The 21896-nt window shown below is 41.3% G+C and overlaps 2 protein-coding genes across 3 annotated transcripts in view; both read right to left on the bottom strand.

Annotated features, from left to right (window-relative positions):
* Positions 1-1942: 1942 nt before the first annotated feature.
* Positions 1943-15021, bottom strand: LOC112229246 (mitogen-activated protein kinase 15). Its single transcript, XM_024395084.2, has 14 exons — positions 14507-15021; positions 13256-13354; positions 13120-13149; positions 8325-8415; positions 7485-7615; positions 7143-7306; positions 6779-6918; positions 6561-6618; positions 6067-6204; positions 5484-5589; positions 4910-5261; positions 4658-4791; positions 2896-3048; positions 1943-2586 (listed from the first exon to the last, which is right to left on the bottom strand). Exons 1-14 carry the CDS (start codon positions 14573-14575, stop codon positions 2401-2403), a joined length of 1851 nt encoding a protein of 616 aa, XP_024250852.1. The 5' UTR covers positions 14576-15021; the 3' UTR covers positions 1943-2400.
* Positions 15022-15218: 197 nt separating this feature from the next.
* Positions 15219-21896, bottom strand: part of LOC112229463 (VPS28 subunit of ESCRT-I) — a 7805-nt gene continuing 1127 nt past the window's right edge. For both annotated transcript variants that reach the window (XM_024395309.2, XM_024395308.2), the window contains exons 2-10: positions 21282-21347; positions 20382-20410; positions 20178-20215; positions 19993-20082; positions 19725-19830; positions 19412-19513; positions 17218-17271; positions 16849-16940; positions 15219-16400 (exon numbers count right to left, since the gene is read on the bottom strand). In XM_024395309.2, coding sequence (XP_024251077.1) covers positions 16280-16400; positions 16849-16940; positions 17218-17271; positions 19412-19513; positions 19725-19830; positions 19993-20082; positions 20178-20215; positions 20382-20410; positions 21282-21321 — 672 coding nt within the window. In that variant the 5' untranslated portion in view covers positions 21322-21347 and the 3' untranslated portion in view covers positions 15219-16279. The remainder of the gene's footprint in view (positions 16401-16848; positions 16941-17217; positions 17272-19411; positions 19514-19724; positions 19831-19992; positions 20083-20177; positions 20216-20381; positions 20411-21281; positions 21348-21896) is intronic.

The raw sequence follows: 21896 nt of genomic DNA, 5'->3' as shown, positions 1-21896 counted from the left end.
CATTGATCCATACATTTGGGTGTGTCAGAATCAATACCTTATTATTGAATTTAGTGGTGTGTACTGTACCATGCATACTTTAACAAATTCAATTCACCACTAAGCTTAAAAATAAATAAATCATATTTTTATTATGAAACCACAGGTTTAATTTACATACATCCACTGTCAACATTTATTTTGCTGTGCATATTGAATGCACTATTTGGCTATAAAGTATCTTGAATTTGCTTTCAAGGAAATTGTAGTTAAAATAGCATTTATACACAACATACATTTTCTGTTTTACATATGTTCTACACATTTATTGCAAGACAGTCTTGACACAATATACAGTACAAACAAAGTTTGGACACACCTATTCATTCAAGGTTTTTTTAAATTGTATTTTCTACATTGTACAATAATAGTGAAGACATCAAAACTATGAAATAACACATGGAATCATGTAGTAACCAAAAACGTATTAAACAAATCAAAATATATTTTATATTTGAAATTCTTCAAAGTAGCCACCCTTTGCCTTGATGACAGCTTTGTACACTGTTGGGATTCTCTCAACCAGCTTCAGGAGGTAGTCACCTGGAATACATTTCAATTAACAGGTGTGCCTTGTTAAAAAGTTAATTTGTGTAATTTCTTTCCTTTTTAATGCGTTTGAGCCAATCAGTTGTGTTGTGACAAGGTAGAGGTGGTATACAGAAGATAGCCCCATTTAGCTGTATCACAACTGGCCATGATTGGGAGTCCTATAGGATGGCGCACAATTGGTTCAGCGTCGTCCGGGTTTGGCCGGTGTAGGCCGTCATTGTAGATAAGAATTTGTTCTTCACACACTTGCCTAGTTAAATAAAGGTTAAATATATATATATATATTTATATATATATATATATATTTATATATATATATATATTTAAAGACCAAGTCCATTATATGGCAAGAACAGCTCAAATAAGCAAAGAGAAACGACAGTCCATTACTTTAAGACATGAAGGTCAGTCAATGTGGAACACTTCAAGTGCAGTCGCAAAAACCATCAAGTGCTATGATGAAACTGGCTCTCATGAGGACTGCCACAGGAAAGGAAGACCCACAGTTACCTCTGCTGCAGAAGATAAGTTCATTAGAGTTAACTGCACCTCAGATTGCAGCCCAAATAAATGCTTCACAGAGTTGAACAGACACATCTCAATTTCAACTGTTCAGAAGAGACTGTGAATTGCTGCAAAGAAACCACTACTAAAGGACACCAATAAGAAGAAGAGACTTGCTTGGGCCAAGAAACACGAGCAATGGACATTATACCGGTCTGATTAGTCCAAATTTCAGATTTTTGGTTCCAACTGCCATGTCTTTGTGAGATGCAGAGTAGGTGAACGGGTGATCTCTGCATGTGTGGTTCCCACCATGAAGCATGGAGGAGGAGGTGTGATGATGTGGGGGTGCTTTGCTGGTGACACGGTCTGTGATTTATTTAGAATTCAAGGCACACTTAAAAAGCATGGCTACCACAGCATTCTGCAGAGATACGCCATGCCATCTGTTTTGCACTTAGTGGGACTATAATTTGTTTTTCAACAGGACAATGGCCCAACACACCTCCAGGCTGTGTAAGGGCTATTTGACCAAGAGAGTGACGGAGTGCTGCATCAGATGACCTGTCCTCCACAATCACCCAACCTCAACCCAATTGAGATGGTTTGGGATGAGTTGGACAGCAGAGTGAAGGAAAAGCAGTCAACAAGTGCTCAGCATATGCGGGAACTCCTTCAAGACGGTTGAAAAAGCAAAGCATTCTAGGTGAACTTGGTTGAGAGTATGCCAAGAGTGTGCAAAGCTGTCATCAAGTTGGCTACTTTGAAAAATCTCAAATATAAAATATATTTTGATTTGTTTAACACTTTTTTGCTTAATACATGATTCCATATGTGTTATACCATAGTTGGGATGTCTTCACTATTATTCTACAATGTAGAAAATAGTAAAAATAAAGAAAAACCCTTGAATGAGTAGGTGTGTCCAAACCTTTGACTGGTACTGTATATATTTACACTGGTATATCTGCTGTCCTCTAGTATAAAGCATTTCACTGTAAAAACCCTTGCAAATTTAGTTACATAAAGCTAAGGATCTATAGTTCCCATTTCCCAGCGAGTCATTATTTCACAAAGGAAGTGGGGCTAAGTTGATGGCATTTAATCATTGTCACCTTTACTCTATGGATTTCCATGTCTCCATGGTTACTTCCAATCTGTACTGCTGAACTCCTAACTTTCGTCTCGCAATAATACTTTCCTCCCCAAACATTCCACTAGCCTATATCTCCCTGTTCCCTGTCCCCTCGTCTATTGCCCCTCTGATGTCAGACAGTGTCCCATACAACCAGCATAGTGTGGTGGTTACTGTTGATACTTCATAAGGTTATCCAGCTCTGTCTTGTTGATGGTGCCATAGGCCTGAGAATAGCTGCCCAGTTTGGCACGGGGATCCCCGGCAGCCACCACATTGGCTTTACTCTGGAAAACCTTCTTACTGAACCTGGGAGGGGGCCGTGCCTCTCGTGTCTGAGACTGGGACCGCTGGTTCTTTGTTTAACCCCCAAAAATAACCAAATGGAGAGAAAATATGGGTTAGAGGGGGAGACCAACATTTTATGAGGGGGAATATGGGACAAGTCCTTTACATCAAAATTTAGGCTACAATGTAAAAACATATCACAGCCGGCAGCTGAGTTCCCTGCTCTCAACAGGGTGATAATGAAACATTGGAAAAGGACACATTACAGAAGACGATTCATGGCATTGACATAAAGTCTTCTCAATAGTGGCAGCAGCAACAGTATATGAGATCATAGAGTATGAGTTTGTTAAAATAGCAGGGCAATGTCCACTCACCAGGCGTGCAGAGGTGACACATATCCCTGAGGACACAGAGGGCTCGTCTCTGCGGACCAGCGGGTTGTTCTGGGGATGGGAGAGGGTCAGGGAGAAGGAACGGTTGTGGCTGACAGGTGCTGAGCGACCGCGCTGCAGAATCTGCTCCATAGACTAACAGATAGGAAAAGAGAGAGAGCAAAAAAAGAGAGAGAAATTATTACAGAAAAATATCTCCATGCATGTATATTTTGCAGTGGACACTCAAAAGAACTTGTTGTGCTGCGTAGTGATCAACACAATGGCTCATAAATCTACAGTCACTGTCTGTAATACACACGACTAACATGCTTGTCTATCCAGTAGTCTATATTTGAGACATTCAAGGTGCTAGCTGAAGGTTGCGTCAGTCTGAATGTACGGAATTGTGTGTAGTTTATTCTCTTGTATTTTGCTATGAACAAGTGACGCTGCAACTAATCACTGAAGGTCCTAGTACGAGGACCGAGGAGAAACTGATGATTTGCACAAACACGTCACGTACACACATACAGGTAACTTCCAAAATAAAGGAAACACCAACATAGTGTCTTCATAGGGTGTTGGGCCACCACGGACAAGAACAGCTTCAATGCACCTTGGCATAGATTCTACAAGTGTCTGGAACTCTATTGGAGGGATGTGACACCATTCTTCCACAAGAAATGTCATCATTTTGTGTTTTGTTGATGGTGGTGGAAAACGCTATCTCAGGCGCCACTCCAGAATTTTCCATAGGTGTTCCATTGGGTTTTATCTGGTGACTGAGATGGCCATGGCATATGGTTTACATCGTTTTCATGCTCATCAAACCATTCAGTGACCACTCATAATAATGTTTTTTGGGGGATGCTTATATTTTTCCTGTAACAAGTCTGAAATGCAAATGTGTTTTTTGCATATCCCAACTCCCCCTGAGACACCCGCAGGGAGTGGGATCACGACCAGGGTCACAATTGTCAAGCGGCTCTTGAGCAATTGGGGGTAAATGCCTTGCTCAGGGGCACAGCAGCAGGTTTTCACCTTGTCGGCTCCGGGATTTAAAACAGCAGATTTTTCGGTTACTGGCCCAACGCTCTAACCTTGAGGCTATTCCTGCCACCCCCATGCCCTGTGGATGGGGACATTGTCATCCTATAGGGACATAGTCTTGATAGCCAAATGAATGGCCGGCCCAGCATTTTTTTTACATGTCCCTAAGCATGATGGGATGTAAATTCCAATGTTAATTTTGGGGCGGCAGGTGCCTAGTGGTAGGTAGCCTAGTGATTTGGGCCAGTAACTGAAAGGTTGCTGGATCGAATCCCTGAGCGGACAAGGTAAAAATCTGTCATTCTGCCCCTGAACAAGGCAGTTAACCCACTGTTCCCTGGTAGGCCGTCAATGTAAACAAGAACTTGTTCTTAACTGAATTGCCTAGTTAAATAAAATAAAGAATTGCTTAATTAACTCAGGAAGCACCTGCTTTCAATATACTTTGTAGCCTTCATTTACTCAAATGTTTCCATTATTTTGGCAGTTACCTGTAGGTATTGTATTACGTCATGTATCTCAAGAGGATATAAAATAGGTGATTTATTCTGCAAATCCAACAATCTTTTTGAATTGTTGTAGGTTATTGTTCCCTTGTTGCAGGTTGTATTGTATTTAACATGATCTGTTGCATCTGTTGTAACTAAACTCTTTCCTGGGACCTGAGTTTTTCCTATTACAACTCAGTTTTACTTATGACAGTGGTACTTACAACAGTGTTGCCGTTAGCGCCCTCTGCTGGCAGTACAGTTACATTTTCAACACTCATCTGTTGCTCCAATTTCCTGCTGGCAGTACCAGAGCGAAAATAGTGAGGTGGTCCAGCCAGACTTTTAACAAAACCATCTGCATGAGAGAAATAGAAGACAAATACCATGAGAAAGAATGCACCTGTGTGTATGAAGTGTGAAGGTGTGTGTGAATGTGAATGTTGGGGATATTATGCGTGTGTTCGTGTACTCACTGGCAACATGTGTGATGGGATTATATGTAGTCTTTCCCATGACGGGGCTAGCTGCAGGGCTGGTATTCTCCAGGGCTGGCAGGGTAGACACAGGTACTGGGGTGGGTATGGTGATAACTGGACGAGCAGCCTGGTGTTCAGTCTTATCATGAAGGGATTTAACCCAAAGGTCCCCTCCACCATCACCAGCCAGTGGGACTGGCTCCGGCCCGCCTTTGTTCTTCCCATTGGGCCTTTCCTTCCCATGGTCTCCACTGTCACACCCAGACCCAGAAACCGGCTCCTCTTTCTTCTTCGGCCTGGGCTGGATATTACGTAGCATTCTCCTTGTGGTCCTGTTCTCTAGAATCATCTTTTCCACGGGACAGAGATAAAAGATGGATAGAGAAGACTGATTATAGATACTGTGCCTTTTTTCAGTCGTAAATAAAAATGTCTATTGTCATAATGCCTTGAAAGGAACTTGTTTCAAACTATTAGTAACTGTTCAACAATTGTCAGTAATGATCTACCCTAAGCCAACCAAACAGAACACGAGACAGGTGTTCATCATCCTGCCCCCCCTCAGTATTACCTTGTACAGTTTGTTGCGGTACTGAACCACCGACAACTGGACATCATCATCCACAGGCAGGATCACGGCATGGTCCAGACCTGGCTCCTTGTCTGGGTTGTGGAATCTCCAGTGAAATTAAGGGGAAAACACAAAGATTATGACATAACACAACACAAATAGAAAATAACAACATTGTTAAATCCAAGACTAGCACTACTCAGAAACATTGTAAAAGCAAAAAACTAACCAACATAGTGCAATAGTTTTAACCAGGGCCCAGGTCAATGGAAGTGCACTATGTAGGGAACAGGGTGCCATTTGGGATGCAACAAATAACAGAAATGAACAGTATTAGCATCATTAAAGGATTCTAGCATTGTGACATATTGGCCTTTGGGTATATAATGCCATTTGTGACTTAAGTCAGCTTCCTTGCCCTTTGGGGTCTAGCCTGGGTTACTCTAAACTGCTGATTTAAAAGGGCGTTTTACAATACATTTGACTGGACACGATTGATAACCAGCCTATAAAAACTTGTATAAACCACATTGCACTGCATTTTAATGTATGAGATGTGCTGTATAAATAGATTGGACGTTACCTGGAGACGTAGAGGTGCTGCAGGGCCTGCTCAGCGGTCAGCCTCTTATCTGGGTTGAACACCAGCAGGCGACACACCAGGTCTAGGGCATCAGGGGGCACCGACGGCTGCAGAAGGTCCTCTAGAGGCACCTGGGGCCTGGCCACGCAGGCAGACAAATACAGACAGCAGCACTGTGAATAAATCAAGAGCCTGCAACTATATGGTTCTATCTGCAAAAAGATGATTATGAGATAATTGGCTTTAATGTTCCGAACCCTCATTGGTTTGAATGGTGTTAGCAACTTTTATTTTGCATTCTTTTGAACTTAACAGCACCAATTGGGGGTATTTAGAGTACTATATAGGTAGATAACTTTGAATATAACAAGGCAATATCAATAACTATATTTTGACAAAACTGCAGATAGAACCTTATAGTCTCAAGCTCTCAAAATGTCTAGACACCTTTATATAGACATATTTACTTCTGTAGGACTTCCGCTATGACTTACCTCAGTAGCATCCTCTGAATCACAGAGGCACCATACTCAGATCTGATTGAAAGTACGTCTGAAAACCAAATCACATATCATTACTTAAGTAATGATCAGTTGGTCAGTTAACTTGGTCAGTTAGAGGCATAAAAGCTTGATTCCACTACTAGTGCTCAACAAGCAAATAGCACACTAGCAGTTTTCTGTGAACTGTGCAGCCAGGAATGAATACTCACCCTCTGGGCTAGGGTATGGAATGGCACTCATGATTTTTTCTATCTGGTTGATGGTGGAGGTTCCAGGGAAAAGGGGCTTCCCAAGCAGCATCTCTCCTAGGATACAACCTATACTCCACATGTCTACACCCTTTGTGTACCTATAGGAAAAATCAAAGTATTTCAGTGATTTCACAGGCACTGACAGGTTTCTGCAAGAATACTTACATTCCCATTGGGTGCATTATTTGATAAGAAACCCAAGTTAACACTAAATCAAGAAAACAGTTCACTCTTTCAGAGATGTATTCAAGCCTGAAGACGTGGCCTGAAGAAGTGGCTTCAGTTTATTGAGAAACTACAGCAGGTCCCAGTGCATGTGTACCTTGAAGAGCCCAGCAGGATCTCAGGAGGTCTGTACCACCGCGTCGCCACATACTCTGTCAGCGCCGGGTTCCCAGCATCCTCCTGGATCTGGTAGAGAGATCTTGCTAAACCGAAGTCACACAGCTTCACAAAGCAATCCGTGTCAAGCAGAATATTGGACGGCTGTGGGAAGAGGAATGCAAATTCAATAATGTCATCCAAATGGTTTTTCCTCTAGAAAAAGAAGAATTGGATAGCGTCACCCATACTGGTGGCACCAGCACATCTGCAAATGCAATAATGTCATATTCTCAATATGCACACTTCTTAGTACACTGGCAATTTAAACATTCTACTGTACCTTCTGGTCTCTGTGGATGACATTGCCTGAGTGCATGTATTTGGTGGCCTTAAGGAGTTGATGCATGACATAGCGTTTATGGATGTCTTTCAGCAGGTTGCCTTTCTTTATCACCGCATGCAGGTCAGTGTCTGCAACACACAGGTGGTAAAAACACTAATAACCAACAGGAATCATCCAGCATTGAACATTCATCCATACCACACTCAGAATAATGTCACCTTTCAATAAAACACTCAATGAATAACAAACCAGACACATCACGTTTCCCATAAACAATCTGCACACTCCTGCAGTGCCCCATAATTAGCCAGGGTTGGACAAAGGAGGCATTTTCCATGGTGGGGTGTGCCAGGGAAAACATGTGCCGTGATGTTGGCCCACACTCAGAGATTAGCCTGCAGAGATCAGAGAGCAGTCCAATGTGTGGACTCAGCAGGCATCGCAGGCAGCCAAGAGGAGAAGAGCCCTCCCCTCTCACACCTCCCTCTGGTGCCAGGTTTAAACTGCTGCATAACCTTGCAGCTTGCCTGCCTGACTGCCTACATTCTTTCTGTGTTGTTATTTCATAATGGCCGACCTCATCAAATGTATTACAAGGTAGGTGGAAAATAATAAATACAGTGGGAAAGCCCTGAAAATGCATTTTATTGGGTATCAGGGTGATTTTGACCATCAAGAGTCATCAATGCAAGCATCTTGCATGTGTATCTGTTATTATTAATAGGCATGTCATATTATATAGCGTGCGACCATTTCACAAATCACCACAATCCTGAAGTCAACACGACAGAAGATTCAAAATGGATGCCAATAGACAATCCACATAAGAGTCCTCACCCATGTATTCAAAGACCAGGTAAATATCGTTGTCATTTTGAGCTCTGATGACGTTCAGCAGTTTGATGATGTTGGCATGATCTCCAAATTCCTGCAGGGAGAAATACATAACTGTTTGAAAAAGACACAAGCACGCACACACAGTCCTCAAAGACCACCGTAAATTAATTAAAACAATATTATGACCGAACACCCCCCCATTCACATCAAAGTTGCTGTAGTGGAGCGGGTAGAGAGTTTCAAGTTCCTTGGTGTCCACATCACTAACAAACTATCATGGTCCAAACACACCAAGAAAGTTGTGAAGAGGGCACAACACCTTTTCCCCCTCAGGAGACAAAAGATTTGGCATGAGTCCCCAGATCCTCAAAAAGTTCTACAGCTGCACCATCGAGAGCATCCTGACCGATTGCATCACCGCCTAGTATGGCAACTGCTCGGCATCCGACCTTAATGCTCTTCAGAGGGTAGTGCGTACAGCCCAGTACATCACTGGGGCCAAGCTTCCTGCCTTCCAGGACCTACAGTACCAGTCAAAAGTTTGGACACACCTACTCATTTGAGGGAATTTTCTTTATTTGTACTATTTTCTACATTGTAGAATAATAGCGAAGACATCAAAACTATGTAATACCACAAACGGAATCATGTAGTAACCGAAAAAGTGTTAACTTTTTTTTAAACAAACCCTTTGCCTTGATGACAGATTTGCACACTCTTGGCATTCTCTCAACCGGCTTTCTATTCATTTTTTATATAACCTTTATTTAATTAGGCAAGTGAGTTAAGAACAAATTCTTATTTACAATGACAGCCTACCCTGGCCAAACCCTAACAACGCGGGGCCAAGCCAATTGTGCGGCACCCTATGGGACTCCCAATCACAGCCAGTTGTGATACAGCCTGGAATTGAACCAGGGTCTGTAGTGATGCTTCTAGCAATGAGATGCAGTGCCTTAGACCGCTGTGCCACTCAGGAGCCCAAGGCCTCATGAGGGCAGTCACCTGGAATGCATTTCAATTAACAGGTGTGCCTTGTTGAACATTAATTTGTGGAATTTCTTTCCTTCTTAATGTGTTTGAGACAATCAGTTGAATCAGTTGTGACAAGGTAGGGGTGGCATACAGAAGATAGCCCTATTTGGTGAAAGATCAAGTCCATATTATGGCAAGAACGGCTCAAATAAGCAAAGAGAAATGACAGTCCATCATTACTTTAAGACATGAAGGTCAGTCAATCTGCAAAATTTCAAGAATTTTGAACGTTTCTTCAAGTGCAGTCGCAAAAACCATCAATCCCTATGATGAAACTGGCTCTCATGAGGACCGCCACAGGAAAGGAAGACCCAGAGTTACCTCTGCTGCAGAGGACAAGTTCATTAGAGTTAACTGCACCTCAGATTGCAACCCAAATAAATGCTTCACAGAGTTCAAGTAACAGACACATATCAACATCAACTGTTCAGAGAAGACTGTGTGAATCAGGCCTTCATGGTCGAATTGCTGCAATGAAACCTTTACTAAAGGACACCAATAATAAGAAGAGACTTGCTTGGGCCAAGAAACATGAGAGATGGGCATTAGACTGGTGGAAATCTGTCCTTTGGTAATGAGTCCAAATTTGACATTTTTGGTTCCAACCGGCAAAAGGGTGGCTACTTTGAAGAATCTAAAATCTATTTGAAAATATAAGACTTTTTTGGTTACTACATGATTCCATATGTGTTATTTCATAGTTTTGATGTCTTTACTATTATTTTACAATGTAGAAAATAGTAAAAATTAAGAAAAACCCTTCAATGAGTATGTGTCCAAACTTTTGACTGGTATTGTGTGTACTAGGTGGTGTCAGAGGAAGGCCTAAACATTTTTTCTAAGACTCCAGTCACCAAAGTAATAGCCTGTTCTCTCTGCTACCGCATGGCAAGCGGTACCGGAGTGCCACGTCTTGGTCCAAAAGGCTCCTTAACAGCTTCTACCCCTAAGCCATAAGACTGCTGAACAATTAATCAAATGGCCACCCGTACTATTTAAATAGACCCCCACCCCCCCTTTGTTTTTACACTGCCGCAACTTGCTGTTTATTATCTATGCATAGTCACCTTACTCCTACCTACATGTACAAATGACCTTGATTAATCTGTATTACCGCACATTGACTCGGTACCTGTACCCCCTGTATATAGCCACATTATTGTTATTTTATTGTTACTTTTTTTAAATGTTTTTTTTTTAAACTTTAGTTTATTTAGTAAATATTTTCTCCATTTTCTTAAAACTGCATTCATTGTTGGTTAAGGGCTTGTAGTAAGCATTTGATGGTAAACCTGTTGTATTTGGTGCATGTGACAAATAAAATGTGATTTGGTTTGACTACAAAAGGGAGAATCTTCTTAGGGATGGTGCCATAACAGTCTAGCCCTTGTTGGGATGGGTCAATGTTGAAATGCTATGTGATGTAAACCATCCAGAGACTGGTGTGCCAGTGTTTCTGTGGGAGATAGTAACAGCCTTATTATGGACACACACACAGGTTAAGGCCCTGGCCTCTGTTTTCCCTGGCTGGAGTGGATGGTGGAGACTGGAGACCTATAAAAGCGGACCACACTGTTTGCTTGTCCTGTGTGACCAGTTTTCTATCCACTTTCATGAGGACAGAATATATGGTCACCATCTGAATGATTAACTAAGCACCAAAATCACACAGCAAACTTTCCCCAATACTGTTAGTAGTCTCTTTAAATATCCTTAAGAGTCTATTGATGCACCCATGCATCAATCGAAATAACATAAGAAAAATCTCCCATCAACATCCATCTGTTTAAGCTAGAACTATATTTTTTTGCATGGGCTGTGTCTCAATCCACTGCATCCACCTATGTCGGCCTTCTGCATCTGAGATGGCAGGCAGTAGTGTAAAGTACTTAAGTAGAAATACTTTAAAGTACTACTTAAGTAGTTTTTTTGGGGGGGTCGGTACTTTACTATTTATATTTTTGACAACTTTCACTTCACTACATTCCTAATGAAAATAATATACTTTTTACTCCATACATTTTCCCTGACACCCAAAAGTACTTAGCAGGAAGGAAAATGGTCAAATTCACACACTTATCAAGAAAACATCCCTAGGTCTACTTCTTCTTATCTGGGGGACTAACTTAACACAAATGCATTGTTTGTAAATTATGTCTGAGTGTTGGTGTGTGCCCCTGGCTAACCGTAAGAAAATATATTAATACTTTTATTTTTGATACTTTAAGTACATTTTAACAATTACATTTACTTTGATACATAAGTATATTTAAAACCCAAAACCTTTTGACTTTTACTCAAGTACTATTTTACTGGGTGATTTTCACTTTTACTTGAGTCATTTTCTATTAAGGTATCTTTACTTTTACTCAAGTATGACAATTAGGGTACTTTTTCCACCACTGGTGGAAGGTGCCCAGGCTACAGCGGTGTTTGTCAGACCACGAGACATTCCGAAAATTGATCTTCTCACTAAAACATCTGTAGTGTCCAAACTGTTTGGCTTAACTAATAATGAACCAATCTATGGAAAGATGAGATTCCCATGAACACGATGGAGTTCTCAGTTTTGCTGTACGACTCCCACAAGTGTCACGGGACTCGTCTGAACGTTGGGCTACTGAGTGGCGCAGCGGTCTAAGGCACTGCATCTCAGTGCTAGATGCGTCACTACAGACCCTGGTTCGATTCCAGGCTGCATCACAACAGGAGTGTTTGGGAGTCCCATAGGGCGGTGTACAATTGGCCCAGCATCGTCTGGGTTAGGCCGTCATTGTAAATAAGATTACTTTCTTAACTGACTTGCCTAGATAAATGAAAAAGGTAACCTGGTACTGGTTCTATCTTTTAAATGGAAGTATGGAGGTAGTTTTGTGCAAATAAAAAAGAAGGCTTAAATATGTGTCCAAAAAACAAAAATGTTTCCTGAGCTTTCTTATATCTCCTTTTTGACTGTTTGTTTTGCCATTTATGAATGTGTTATTCAATGTGCTTCTATGGGCTATAGCAGTAAAGGCCAAATTCTATATTTTGTCAAACCAATTTTTGTATATATTTGTTTTACACCGACAAGGGTCCTAAAATTCTAAATCAAATAGCTAAATTATCCACCATCTTAAAATAATTCCATATGTTAGTTTACATATGGCACACCCCACCCCCCAGAATAACTCAACAGAACTGTCTCTGTCACAATAGCAGAGGGAATGATCAGTTTACACATTAATTTAAAAACCATGCCATAAACATTTTAGTGTCCATTTTGTTATCCATAATCTCTCGTGGACAGACCATGTTTACGTGAGATTTTTGGTTCTTGCCTATGTTATTCACAACTTTTTTACTTTTCCTGAAGAGCAGGAGCCATCTGGTGTTTACATTACGGTATGCAAGCACGGCCCCAGTTTCCACAGCAACAGGACCATTCTACTCTGGCTGTGGAGCTGGCTGCAGGCTGCGCTTGTGCTCCCTTCAAACAAAACCCACTTCAACTTTCCATTTGTTGTTAATATAACCGGTGTGAAATGGCTAGCTAATTAGCGGTGCGCGCTATTAGCGTTTCAATCGGTGACATCACTTGCTCTGAGACCTTGAAGTAGTTGTTTCCCTTGCTCTGCAAAGGCCATGGCTTTTGCAGAGCGATAGATAACGATGCTTTGTGGGAGGCCGTTGTTGATGTGTTCAGATGGTCCCTGGTTCGGGAAAGGAGAGGGACGTAAGCAACACTATTACACTAATTGATATAGGTATTCATTCTTACCTGAAGAAACATTATTTCTCTGAATGTCCGCTGTTGAGAAAAAAACATTGTGACAAGTCAATCTTAATTACCTCTGTAGCTACACCTTGTTAGTGGCAGACAATGTCAATGACCAATATCATCATGTATCACAAACCTGGGCATCAGTCCTATTCCTGAAGGCATCAAATATTTTCTTAACAGCCACAACTTCTCCTGTCTGCCTGTCCACAGCCTTCCATACAATCCCATATGCCTGGACACAGATAAAGAAATATAAAACTGTTAGTGAATCATTATAAGGATTAAAGGTTAAACAAACTGCTACAAGACTGCAGTTGAGCCCCAAGAGAAATTAAAATCACAATATGAAAACAGACAGTGAAGTAGAGTGGAGAGTAAGGAAAGACAAAACGTTCTAGAGACATTACTAAGCACTTTTAGAGTCAGCAGCACATCGAGGAGAGGTGACTGGTTATGACAATGGGTCCCCCGACAGACAGCCCAGTGCTGAGCTGAGAGAACACATGATCAGGTTCACTAGACACTGGTCCCTCTGTGGCCAGTCCCACCTGGCGTCAATGACATCCTGCTTAACAAGCAAAGCAAGGCTTACTTTAATATTATCAGACGGAACGAAAACTGGAGAAATAGGGGTTGTCAAGGAAGACTTTCTTACATGTTTTTGACAAATTACTGTCTTGGAACTTATGATTGTATTCTTGGTATTGTAACCTGGGAATAGTGCCCAAACACATTATTTTCTTGGGTAAAATTAAACTGTAGTTAACTGTTAACAAGTGTAATATGACCATTAGCATCTGTATGATGTATCTACATGACTCAACAGTGTCCCAGGTTTACCACCTGGCACTATACAGTTCAGAGATAGATCTAGCCTCCCGGATGCTTATAACACAAGGCGAGAAACTCTCTTCTTGGTTTGTCAAAGGGAATGAAGGCAGAGATTCCATTATTCTATGTCTATGTCTGGGGATAAACAAAACAAAAGCTTTGGACTCTAAAGTCACTGATTTTTCTATTTCCCTAGTATCAAAGTCTACTGATCTGGCTGAAAGAAACAGCTTGTTCTGAAAAAGTAGACAATCCTCTAGCTTATGACATCATTATTCAAAGGAACTTTAATTCTGGGGAATTGTAAGAATTTTTCTTCATGGAAAGACTGGGGAAGAAAAACTGAAATGTTGCAATGTGTGCAATTTGATTATTCATTTAAAATACATTTTCAAAACCGACAGAAAACATAAACAACTAATTGCTTTTTGTAGCTACTATTATTGTTTGACAGCAGCGTGCAATACAGTTGTCATTCATAAGTTCGACCTTCTTCCCAACAAATAACTTTTCACAGAACTATAAAAACCGGAGACAGCCTAGATTTACTTACCCCCTTTCCAAGTCTTCTTTGTATTTCATATTTCATGGAAATATGATCCTCCACCTCTGTGACGTTCATCCTTATTCTTTGTTTAGATAACTCTATGCAATGTTTCTCATGCCTTAATTACAATGTAACAGTCTCAGCCCCAAGTTGAAATTCTGAAAAGAAAAGTTTGATCATGAACGTTCTGAAAACATGTGATTCAAGGTATCAACTTCTTGGAGCTGGAATCTTCACACCCTTTCGTTTGAATGAGTTAAATATAAAACACGTGATTTTAGCTAGCTATGTTGTTTAGCAGCCAGCAGCATGCAAGCTAGCCCCTTTGAACTTCTGAGCTAATGTTGAATGGTTACTGATCAATCACAGTCGTTGCCCACCGATACATTCATTCACAAATATATCCCTAAAATAAAATGACCCATGGTCTCCTTTGAAAGCACTGAAAAGGTCCGGTTCAAGGATATCAGCGAGAGCCAATGGTGGTTTGCTGCTGGATAGAAAAAAAGCATATCGGGTTCTTTTTGTAATTGTTTGTTGTCCTGGAGACGCATCTTTGCGGCTGAACCCGTCCCGACCGCTTTTAAAGGAGCCGTATTCTTTATTTTCTTAACCGAATGTCTTATCAATATGTCCAAGATACAAAGCAAAAGGTGCAATGAATAACCATAGAATTCACACATAAATGTTAAAACATGATTAAAGGCGGACACCAAAGTTGGAGGTAGATTTTTTATTTTTATTTCTAAAAAAAAAAAAAGATGTTACATGCTTTTTAAAATTCAAAGTTGCATTATTTACAATGATAAATCTTAATAAATATGCTCTCCCTAATTATAATTGAGGGGTGAAACACATTTAGTCAGCATCCCAAAATGAAGAGAGAATTCTATGAATCCACCTGTCTCCATTGCCCACCTGATGTGGCCAAACCCTCACATCTAAAGAAAAGCTTAATTATGCACATTAACTGAAGTAGTAGTACTACTATAATATTTTACTCAAATCAAATGAGAAAAACAAAGCCATTGACAACAGCCACATTTCCTTCACCAGAGTGTTTCAACATAATCATCAATAAGGGTGCATTACATACAACTCATATGTGAACCAAGTTAACCTCTGTTAACCATCTGTTACAACTGGAGTTAAAGTAATAACCTCTACACAAGTACAACTGTCTCGGAGTGCAGATGGGGAACAGCAATATACTGGATTTCACCCAAAAATTGCAGTTTGTTCTTTTCTAAATGTTATTTCCATCACTTGTCAAGAGATTCTCCATCCCTTATCAAGCCAACCAAACGTCTTAAACCACGTCCAGTCACTTTATTTTTTACATGTTTTACGTCTCGTCTTCAGCTAAAGTGACTTATAAAGGGATCAGACTCACTGGGCCTTGTGTTGATATTTCAAACCAGTAGTAAACATGGTTCTACGTAGATTCAAGAATGCAGGCTGATACAAGCAGCCTTAACACAGTACACCGTTACTCAGGCTGGAGAACTACAACTCAACAAGGCATCCAACTGAACAGGAAGACCACCCCACTAGGCAAGGCCGCCGCACTGGATGCTGCCAAGAGTCTAGGTTAGAGTTCAAAGGATAAGACAGACAGATAGATACTGTACCAAAGATGGGAGGAAAAAAATATACTATTCAATGGAATAATACAAAGCACAAACAGGGGTGATGACTTCGGAGACGTGTAGAGGAGAGGAGGAAGGGGTTGTACAATGATATAAGAAAGGTGACACAGTCCTGGATGATGTGGGTAGATTAGGAGGAGTGTAAGAAGCGGTTGAAGGCATTGTAGGCTGACTCCAGGTCAAACAGCATCTGGCGAACCTGGGAGTCATCCAGCTCATCAGAGGCTGACATGCTGCTGAGAGTGGTCAACCTACAGAGGAGAACAAGCAACTCTTTACCTTCTGAATTACTATACTATTTTTATTTAACTAGGCAAGTCAGTTAAGAACAAATTCTTACTTACAATGACGGCCTACCCCGGCCAAACCCTAATCTGGACGGGCCAATTGTGCACCGCCTTATGGGACTCTCAATCACGGCCGGTTGTGATGCAGCCTGGAATCGAACCAGGGTCTGTAGTGACACCTCTAGCACTGAGATGCAGTGCCTTAGACCGCTGTGCCACTCGGTGTTAGTGTTAAGCCTACTTCGTCATTCTTAGACAACAAGAGCCGGTTTCCCGAACACAGATTAAGCCTAGTTTAAAGAGCATGGTCAATGAGGATTCTCCATTGAATCTGCTACTTAGTCTAAGACTAGGCTTAACATGTGTCGGGGAAACCAGCCCCTCAATGTGTTTAAATGAGGTACATCTTTACCAGAGGCTGACTTTGTCCTTGGCTTCATTGTCTGGGGGCATGTTGCTCATTCTGTTCATGGTCTCCATCAGCTCTCTCAGGTCTGGTTGGATCTGAACAATTCAAACCGATTAATCAGTCAGTCAATCAAACATAGGGCCTGGTGTAGTTCCTAACCACTTTACCTGACAAGATATATGGCTGCGTTTACAAAGGCAGCCCAATTCTGATCTTTTGACCAATCAGATCAGATCTTTTGCCAATAAATGGTATTTTGACCAATAAGATTTTTTGCCAATAAATGTGCAAAATATTCAAATTGGGCTATGTAGCCTATAAATAGGGACCCCAAGGTTTTGATTGTCATTTGTCTCAGTCCGATCTATTTACCTCATCCATGGCCCGGATCTCCAGACGTAGCTTGTCCATCACAGTGATAAAGAGCTGGGGATAAGAGAGGAGAAACAGAGACAGAGGGCAAAAATGTTTGACTGACTATTTCACCATCTGTCAGCAACCTGAAATTTACTGCAGCACAAGCATACTCTTTACAATGTGTGGTCCAATCAGTCCAAGCCTATCAACGAGTGAGCGTTATATGTCCTATGATACCAGTATATCAAGTAGTTCCTCTCTGTTCAGCGGCCCTTTCGGATATTGGCAGGATTGATGTGGGATGCAATTTGCTGTGGCACTTGAATCAAATAAAATGTTATTTGTCACATACATGTGGTTAGCAGATGTTAATGGGAGTGTAGCGAAATGCTTGTGCTTCTAGTTCCGACAATGCAGTAATAACCAACGAGTAATCTAACCTAACAATTCCACAACTACTACCTTATACACACACAAGTGCAAAGGGATGAATAATATGTACATAAAGATATATGAATGAGTGATGGTACAGAACGGCATAGGCAAGATGCAGTAGATGGTATCGAGTACAATATATACATATGAGATGAGTAATGTAGGGTATGTAAACATATAAAAGTGGCATTGTTTAAAGTGGCTAGTTATACATTTTTTACATACATTTTTCCAATATTAAAGTGGCTGGAGTTGAGTCAGTATGTTGGCTGCAGCCACTCAATGTTAGTGGTGGCTGTTTAACAGTCTGATGGCCTTGAGATAGAAGCTGTTTTTCAGTCTCTCGGTCCATGCTTTGATGCACCTGTACTGACCTCGCCTTCTGGATGATAGCGGGGTGAACAGGCAGTGGCTCGGGTGGTTGTTGTCCTTGATGATCTTTATGGCCTTCCTGTGACATCGGGTGGTGTAGGTGTCCTGGAGGGCAGGTAGTTTGCCCCCGGTGATGCGTTGTGCAGACCTCACTACCCTCTGGAGAGCCTTACGGTTGAGGGCGGTGCAGTTGCCATACCAGGCGGTGATACAGCCCGCCAGGATGCTCTCGATTGTGCATCTGTAGAAGTTTGTGAGTGCTTTTGGTGACAAGCCGAATTTCTTCAGCCTCCTGAGGTTGAAGAGGCGCTGCTGCGCCTTCTTCACGATGCTGTCTGTGTGAGTGGACCAATTCAGTTTGTCTGTGATGTGTATGCCGAGGAACTTAAAACTTGCTACCCTCTCCACTACTGTTCCATCGATGTGGATGGGGGTGTTCCCTCTGCTGTTTCCTGAAGTCCACAATCATCTCCTTAGTTTTGTTGACGTTGAGTGTGAGGTTATTTTCCTGACACCACACTCCGAGGGCCCTCACCTCCTCCCTGTAGGCTGTCTCGTCGTTGTTGGTAATCAAGCCTACCACTGTTGTGTCGTCCGCAAACTTGATGATTGAGTTGGAGGCGTGCGTGGCCACGCAGTCGTGGGTGAACAGGGAGTACAGGAGAGGGCTCAGAACGCACCCTTGTGGGGCCCCAGTGTTGAGGATCAGCGGGGTGGAGATGTTGTTGCCTAGGTTTTGGTAGCGGGCCATGTCAGTGGCACTGTATTATCCTCAAAGCGAGCAAAGAAGTTGTTTAGTCTGTCTGGGAGTAAGACATCCTGGTTCGCGACGGGGCTGGTTTTCTTTTTGTAATCCGTGATTGACTGTAGACCCTGCCACATACCTCTTGTGTCTGAGCCGTTGAATTGCGACTCTACTTTGTCTCTATACTGACGCTTAGCTTGTTTGATTGCCTTGCGGAGGGAATAGCTACACTGTTTGTATTCGGTCATGTTTCCGGTCACCTTGCCCTGGTTAAAAGCAGTGGTTTGTGCTTTCAGTTTCGCGCGACTGCTGCCGTCAATCCATGGTTTCTGGTTTGGGTACGACAGTTGCTGTGGGTACGACATCGCCGATGCACTTGCTAATAACTCGCTCACCGAATCATCGTATTCATCAATGTTGTTTGACGCAATGCGGAACATATTCCTTAAGGGTGCACCAACACAGTGTTCTGGGACGAGCCAGAGAATGATTCAAATTAAGAAAATGACTTAATGCTGAAACAGAATGTACTTTATTATTCAATCTATATGGGGCTGTAAAACACTTCAATGTTGGCCAAAGGCCAAAAGCCCAAAGTGAACACTGGGATTGAAATCACTCAGTGTTTAACGTCATGGGCATGGCGAAGAGACCTACCGATACGATATCTGCAATGCAGCGATTCAGGTTGCCCTTGTCATCCTTGATGGTGATTGGTCGATCCTCCTTGATTCTCTCCATAGCTAGCGGGCAGTCAAGCTAACATAAAAGAGAAGGGAGAGGAGAACAACATATGGCATAACCCAATTTACTCATATTCAGATATTGTTCTATTGTTCAGCAGCCCGCAGAGTTGCCTAAAGCACTTATACATCTGGGATCAGCCACAATGCGTTACATTGAGTGGATTACATCTTCTATCTACAAGACCGACACTCTACTCAAAGCAGTGTGACTGATATAAACTCACTCTGTACTTCCTGCAGAAGTCATCGATAGAACCCACGTCTGATCCCTGGACCTGTTTGAAAGCAGCCTTGTATTGCACCAGCAGCCTGGAGCAAGCAGCCGTGTACCTGACAGAAACACACAGTAATCAATCTCATAACATATTTTCAAACTCTAATGTTGAAACAACCTCATACATATACAGACAATATTTTTTAACACACACACACACACACCTTTATTTATAGTCCATGACACATGCGTACACAACCAGTGAAGTGTAAACTCACTCATTAGGGGTCACACAGTCTTTGATGTAAGCTTTCTCCAGGGCCTGAAGTGTCTTCACCACAGCAAACAGCTCTGCCATGTTGTCAAACCTTGATTAATACAAGCACAATGCTCAATGTTAACATTTAACCTACATGGATTGTGAATAGATTATATTATTAATTTACAGTCAATGTTCACGTACTTCTCTCGTTCTCTTGCATTCTTGTACAATTTTACTTCCTAAAAAAAACAGAAAACTGTATTATTTTTTCTTTCTGATAAAATGCAGGTACAAAAAGCAGGTAACAGCAGGAAACTCACAGCCAAATTAAATATCTAAAAGAGCTCCACCAAATATACCACAAGAAGCAATTATGCAAACCCTACAAAACTCCACACCACTTACCTCATACAATTCAGGTTTATTGGCAGGAGCTATAATGAAGAGAAATATAAAAGTATAACAGTTACAGATGCTTTATAAGACAAGCACATTTCTGATGATCATGTCTATAAAGTGCATATTTTATTTGAACCTTTATTTAAATTCAGAACAAATTCTTATTTACAATGACGGCCTAGGAACAGTGACTGCCTTGTTCAAGGGCAGAACGACAGATTTAAACCTTGTCAGCTCGGGGATTCAATCTAGCAACCTTTCGGTGACTGGCCCAACGCTCTAACCACTAGGCTACCTGCCACCCCATCTGTGACTATTTCAAGGCAAACTTGAAAGTTCCAATGCAGCAGTTTTTATCTCAATATCAAATAATTTATGGGTAACAATTAAGTACCTTATCGTGATTGCTTTCAATTAAAATGCACAACAAAAAAATAGCTTCTTAACAAAGAGCAATTTCTCAAGCAATAATTGTGCTTGGACTGTCTGGGTGTGGTCTGAGTGCAGAGGCAAAAACAGAACATGTGTTGTTATTGGCAGAGTTTGGGAACTATTTCTTATTAGTCTATTAACTAATTTACTGGCCAAAACTCAATCCCACCAAAATAGGCAGAAATTTCAGGTATTTTCAAACAGCTCTTACCCTAAAAGGGTATTATCATCATTTTCACAGTATTACTCCAACCTCAGTGTGGATATATAAAATACCAGAAAATTGTGTTTCTGACTGCACTAGGCCTTCAATATATAATAACACATGCCATTTCACAGATAGTCGCTTTGGATAGAAGTGACTAAGTCATGCGTGCATACATTTTACGTATGGGTGGTCCCAGGAATCAAACCCAATTCTCTGCCATTGCAAGCGCCATGCTCTACCAACTGAGCTACAAAGGACCAACTTACCTCCTCCCATACCTCCCGTGACAGGTATTCCGTGAAACATGGTGAATGCTGCTCTCACAACTTGATCTATTGAAAGTAATACATGTTAACACAAATATATTTCAAATTCTTCAGTTACAGTATAAACAGTGTTGACAGCTAGGAAGGTCAGACAAACCAATAACTAAGAGTTGGAGGATGACATCAGTAAGTGAACAACCGCCAATTAAAATACATATCAAAGTAAATTAATTGACTAAACTGTGGCTGTAACGTTACAGATCTGTCATGTTAGCTTAGCTAGCTGCTGTCACTATAGCAAGAGAGAAGAAAAGCAGGAAGAAGACCTCTCTTGGATTGTAAACACGTAATGTAGCTTAGCTAGCTAACTACATGTTGCTAAATTAGTGGTGAATTCATCTCATTACAGATCTTGGCAAGGGCCATGACAAGATAAATAGATATCAACAACAACATTCAAAAGTGATGAGATCCTTTATGAAAAATAAGCTAGCTAAATAGCTAACGTTAGCTAGTTAGCGTTTCCTTTGTGATTTATTTAGCCTAAACAAACACTTAAGGACACATTATATTGGATGGATAAGTGAGGACAATTCACGGTATCGCTGGTACGGC

Source organism: Oncorhynchus tshawytscha, linkage group LG31 (genome assembly GCF_018296145.1).
Source record: "Oncorhynchus tshawytscha isolate Ot180627B linkage group LG31, Otsh_v2.0, whole genome shotgun sequence".
In the NCBI taxonomy this organism is placed as follows: Eukaryota; Metazoa; Chordata; class Actinopteri; order Salmoniformes; family Salmonidae; genus Oncorhynchus; species Oncorhynchus tshawytscha.
This window is presented reverse-complemented; position numbering and strand designations above follow the sequence as displayed.

Excerpts from the sequence above, each read along its gene's own strand:
- LOC112229246 (XM_024395084.2), bottom strand. The coding sequence starts at position 14,575 with ATGAACGTCACAGAGGTGGAGGATCATATTTCCATGAAATATGAAATA. Across the intron at positions 13,355-14,506 it reads AAAGAAGACTTGGAAAGGGG|GCATATGGGATTGTATGGAA; the intron begins GTAAGTAAATCT and ends ATCTGTGTCCAG. Across the intron at positions 5,262-5,483 it reads ACCGCAACAAACTGTACAAG|ATGATTCTAGAGAACAGGAC; the intron begins GTAATACTGAGG and ends CCCGTGGAAAAG.